Raw genomic sequence first — 6,114 nt, 5'->3', positions numbered from 1 at the left:
TTCTTTATTTTTTCAGTTTGTTTTGTTACCCTCCAACACATTTTGATCATAAACATTTTTGTTAAACTTGAAATTTTGATGCATGTTCTCCAAAATGTATCTGATTCATTTTTAAAGAAAGAAATATCTTGATATCTTCCTAAAATAATGAATAATAAATATAATAACAAAAATATATCATCATAAGAGAAAATCTAATAGCAATATCTAACAATTCAGAAATGCATTATTTCTGTTGTTGAGTTCCATAAATTTTAATATAATAATTATTATTATAAGTTGGTATACACAATTTAATTTTTGTAATTAATGTGTTTCATTGCAGAAGCACCACTCAATGGGAAATGTGATAAAGTTGCAGACTGCAAAGTTTTATTTACCACTTGCAAAAGTCAAGTGTGTGTCTGTAAAGATGATTATTTTGAAGATAAATCTACATGTAAAGAAAGTAAGTTAAAAACAACAGAACTTTGACATTGAACTATAAACAGGATTATGATTACTCTTAGAAATAATAAAAAAAAAATAAATATAGGTTACTGCAACAATGCTTAAAGAAATCGATCCCAGGACTTATTCTTTGTAAGCCTGGTACTTATTCTATCATTCTCTTTCGCTGAACAGCTAAGTTACAGGGACGTAAACACACCAACACTGGCCGTCAAGCAATAGTGCAGGTGAGGGTGCAAACACAGATATAAAGACACATAATTACACACATGCACACACAAAAAAGAGGCTTTATTTTCAGTCTCGATCTACCAAATTCTCTCAGAAGGCTTTGGTTGGCCTGAGGATTTAGTAGCAGGCACTTGCTGGACCTGAAACTATGTGGTTACAAAGTGAGCTTCTAAATCACACAGCTATACCTGCACATCTTCATCATTTAACGTCCATGGTCCATGCTGGTATGTGTTGGATAGCTAGACCAAGGCTAGTAAGCTGAGGGGCTGCACCAGACTCCAGTCTGATTTGGCATGGTTTCTATGGCTAGATGTCCTTCCTTACACCAACCATTCCAAGACTGTAATGGGTGCTTTTACTTGCCACCAGCATGGGTGCCAGTTGTGTAGCACTAGTATCTGTCATGACTATGATTTCACTTAGCTTGATGGGTTTTCTACTCAAGCACAGTGTATCTCCAAGGGCCTCAGTCACTTGTCATTGCTTCTGTGAGACCAAACACTCAAAAGTTGCTTTTTATGTGCCACCAACATGGGTGCTAGTTATGTAAGATTGGCATTGGCCACAACTACAATTTCACTTGGCCTGATGGGTTTTCTCATGCACAGCATATTGCCAAAGATCTTGGTCACTAGTCATTGCCTCTGTGAGGCCCAACGTTTCAAGATCATGCTTCAACACCTCGTCCCATGTCTTCTTGGATCTATCTCTACCACAGGTTCCCTCCACAGTTAGAGATCTGCACTTCTTTACACAGCTGTCCTCATGCACCACACAACCATACCAGTGCAGTCATCTCTCTTGCACACCACATTTGATGCCTTTTATGCTCACACTTTCTAATTAAATTTTATCTAATGATCAATCCAGTTACTTAGTCTGTATATAAGGAAATATTATTATGGAAATTTCTTTGAATGTTACCTGTATAGCCCCGTTTTGTAATGCTTATTATATCAGATTAACATGAATTCCAATAACTAATGAATCTACATTTCAGAGATAAGCTTTGGTGAAGATTGTGAAAAAGGAGATCAATGTTTGGATTGTAATGCCTTTTGTTCCACTAAAAGAACTAGATGTGTTTGCTCTGGAAATTACTTCTTTATTTGTTTCAGTCATTTGACTTCGGCCATGCTGGAGCACTGCCCTTAGTTGAGCAAATCGACCCCAGAATTTATTCTTTGTAAGCCTAGTACTTATTCTATCGGTCTCTTTTGCTGAACCACTAAGTTACAGGGATGTAAACACACCAGCATCGGTTGTCAAGCAATGCAGTGGGGACAAATACAGAGATAGAAACATATACACACACATACATATATATGTATATGTATATATATATATATATATATATATATACGACAGGCTTCTTTCAGTTTCCATCCACTCACAAGGCTTTGGTCGACCCGAGGCTACTATAGTAGAAGACACTTGCCCAAGGTGCCATGCAATGAGACTGACCCAAAACCATGTGGTTGGTAAGCATGCTACATACCACTCAGTCACTACTGCATCTTAAGAAGTAAGTAAAAAGTGGTACTCTTTATCAATGTCCATGTATGTTCATCATGTACTCTTTTGTAAGGACAGCCATGTAGTGTAATGTAGTTGTTTTTTAACTTGAGGCCAGCCCTGATTCAACAAACTAATGATCAGTGGTATTTTAGCCATGACAAGCCTGCCTTCTTTTCAGGTGTAGCTGGTTTGGTTACTGTTTGTATAACACTACTTTTATATGTTTCCTATTTGGAAATAGATAATAAATATATTTTACTTTTGAAGTAGGAATATATATTGATAAACATGTCACTTATAACTTACTTATAAGTATTATCATTATACATAAATCCTGACTTCAGCTACATAAACACCATAGCGAGAAATATATACTCTGAAACGCTAATGGACATTTTATGTGTGCATGTATGTTGAAGATAAATAAATTTGTGTTCTTTTAATCACTATAAAAATATACAGTTTCATAATTGCAGAAATAAATTTCATTAACAAGTTGAAGAGTGTGAAGAAAGAGAAAATAATTACCACATTAGTTTATTTATGTACATTTAGCATTTATAGCACAATTGGAAAGTAAAGTCATTTTGTCATAGAGAATTATGACTTAAAATTCACACTAGCTAATCCTTCATACTAACTACTAGAGTTCACAACAATTCAGATAAGTCTTGTTGAATTTTTATCATAGACATGGCATAAAAAATAGCCAATATCTCAATGAATGAGTGTTGTGGAGTTTAGTAACATCCTACGAACACTGAGTAATTTCCCAAAAATCTGGGTTTTTATAACTGCTCATATCCGAATTCTAAGAACTGTATTTCATGAAACATTTCTTTGACAAAAGTTTAGAATTCGTATATGGACAGTAATTTTAACCAATGGGATACCAACAATTATGCTTGTTTGGGCAAACAAACATTATGTCATACTGCCGCCTTTCATGACTTGCTACACAGGTATAATGTACAGTTACCACATTATGAAGCACATTATGAGACTGTGAGATAATTTGTGTGAAATTTGGTTCCTATTTCTTGCTGATCAATCTCTATTGTTGACTTGTCGAGTAATACATTCATATGTTTGTGAAAGAGATGATACAATGGGTTTAGATTGGAATAACTGAGAACTGAAGGTTGCTTTTCGTATTTTAGCCCCAAAATTAAATTCTTCAAGTTCTTTTAGGAAGATGAAAATGCATTGATCTTTGTTGGGAGGAAGGTGAGAGAATGCTCCTGATCATGCTGCTTGCAAAGCTGTGAAAAGAACAACAATGCCACTGCCGCCACCAATGCCGATGCCACTGCCGCCACCAATGCCTACAATGGTGATGATGGTGGTTAAGATGGTGTATCATACTGTATATTAAAAAGATGATGGTGTTTCAGTATACAATGTAGTACGTGTAGCATAATTTTAACTATTATTAAAGCACTAGTGTAGCTAGAGGGGAACAGAGGGGTTGTCTGCCATGTGCAGCACTTTTATGGGTGTGGTGCCACTTTTGGGTCTGCTGTAGGCAATATGTACTTTTTGTGGCAGCCCAGGTGTGGCAGACTGAAGGGCCACCCCAAATAGCACACACGCTAGCTACACTAGTGTATTAGAGCAGTGCATTGGTAGATTGGCAGTACATCAGCCTTTGATATTTAGTTGCATATCTTTACATTCTGAATTTAAATCTTTTCAAGATCAGCTTTACATTTCATTTTTCTAGAGTCAATAAAATAAGTTCCAGGATTCTGCTGAACCTAGTATAATCAACAGTCCCTTTCCTCATAAATATGTGGTCTCTGTGTTTACATTATGAATGATAATTTAAATTACAAAGCTTGTCGGCTAATGAGATGTGATTTATACTTTAGTTTAACTGTTCACATCTACACATACATATATAGAGAACATATATATTCTCTATGTCCCAATGTGATCCTGGTGCTCAACTAACAGCCATCCCAGGCTGCATCCAGAGAAATACAACCTGAATGATTGGTATGAAGTCACTCGTAATACTCCAACCTCTGGTACATTGACATGCTATCTCCTCACTGCATTATCTACCACTGCTACAATGACCTTCCATCTCTCTCTACTTCCTTATCCTATTGGGGTAGCCAAGTATTTCTTCTGTAACAAAACAGCTCCTATCATACTCCAACCTCTCGCCTGTCACACGGCCACTTCTCCCAGCTGAGACATCCTTGTCTTGCAAGCCACTTGGTGACTCTGTGTGGACTGGTACCATATAAAAAGCACTTGTGCTGGCTCCAAGTAAAAAAGCATCCATGCTAGCACTACATAGGAAGCACCTGTTCCACAAACAAAGTACCTGTGCCAGTGCCACATGAAAAGCACTTGTGCCAGTACTTTGTAATAAGCACCCAGTACACTCTGTGAAGTGGTTGTCATTTGGACGGTCATCTAGCTATAAAACCCGTGTTTGAACAGACAACTGGAACCTGGTGCAGCCCTCTGGCTTGCTAACTCTTGTCAAACCATCCAGCCTATGCCGACATGGAAAATGGATGATAAATGATGATGACAACGACGACGGCGATAATAATGAAGGCCTGATTTAGTAGTATTTGTAGACAAAGTGAACAGAGAGAACCAGGTAGTTGACTTTACAGTGACAAATGATGAGAAAATCAATTTGAGAGGTATAGAGAAAATGGCAAAGTACTGAGTTACAGAGGTTATGGAAAATGTGGGTAAAATACATCCCAGTAGTTATATGTGCATTAGGAACTATCCCTAAATATTCGAACAGATGGATAAAGGAAATAGGCATAAAACCTAGTTTAGTGCAGTTCCAGAAAACAGTATTAGTAGGGACATCTAGTATACTTAGGAAAGGTTTCGTCATCTAAGGTTTCTTGTAGCTTGATGTTAGTAAATTTTATCAACTGTCTAATGAGTTGTACAAAAACAAAATAATGATCATGGTTTCAAATGGTTTCAAATTTTGGCAAAAGACTAGCAATTTGGTGGGAGGGGGTAAGTTAATTACATTGACTCCAGTGTTCAACAGGTAATCCCTTGTTAACATAGAAACACAGAAATTCAAAATATGAATGAGGAAATCCTGCATTCTTTCTTAGATAAAGAAAAAAAAAAATCATCAGTTTTCACTTTTTCAATAAACCAAGTGAATCTCTATTAAAAATTACATTGTGCTCTTCTTATTGTTTATTTATCTTTGTGAAGAGTTACATCAATCTTTATAAAATATTATTATTATTATTATTATTATTATTATTATTATTATTATTAGTAGTAGTAGTAGTAGTAGTGGTGGTGGTGGTGGTGGTGGTGGTGGTGGTGGTGGTAGTAGTAATAACAATAGTTTCAAATTTTAGCTCAAGGCCAGCAATTTTGGGTAGGGGATAAGTTGATTACATCAACTGCAGTACTCAACTGGTACTTATTTTATTGACTCAGAGAGGGATGAAAGGCAAAGTCAACCTCAGCAGACTTTGTTTTCATTAACAACAACAACAACAACAACAACAATCCTGAATACTTTTGTAGTGACTTCATGCAGGTATAACGCGATTTGATCTGCAATCGCCAAATTTCATTTAACTGTTCAGCAGCACTTTTCTCACTGTAAAACAATAGTTTTGAGTGACAGCAGTTACATTTGCCAGATGCCTTCGCTAAGCAGAATAATGTCTTTGCCACTTGACCCTTCTAACCTCTTCTATTTCACCAAAAGCAAGAATAGAGATAACAGACCCCAACGAAATCTATTGTTCTCAACAATATGTCTATCCTTCTGGCTAGTTTTGGATAGTTATAAAAACAAGAACTCCGTAAGCCAAAGCAGTTAGTGAGAGCAACTGACAGAGAAGAGGCTGACTGGCTCAAGCGAAATACTGTCTCAACTGAGGTAACTTCACAGAG

The 6,114-nt window shown here is 36.5% G+C and overlaps 1 protein-coding gene across 1 annotated transcript in view; it reads left to right on the top strand.

Annotated features, from left to right (window-relative positions):
• LOC106876748 (uncharacterized) overlaps positions 1 to 6,114 on the top strand; it is a 127,858-nt gene that overhangs the window by 68,597 nt on the left and 53,147 nt on the right. The window contains exon 4 of the mRNA XM_052978600.1: positions 326 to 448. Within this exon, the coding sequence (XP_052834560.1) occupies positions 326 to 448 (123 nt within the window). The remainder of the gene's footprint in view (positions 1 to 325; positions 449 to 6,114) is intronic.

This window comes from Octopus bimaculoides, chromosome 2, assembly GCF_001194135.2.
Source record: "Octopus bimaculoides isolate UCB-OBI-ISO-001 chromosome 2, ASM119413v2, whole genome shotgun sequence".
In the NCBI taxonomy this organism is placed as follows: domain Eukaryota; kingdom Metazoa; phylum Mollusca; class Cephalopoda; order Octopoda; family Octopodidae; genus Octopus; species Octopus bimaculoides.
Note: the sequence above shows the minus strand (reverse complement) of the source record. Positions and strands in the feature narration are given on the sequence as shown.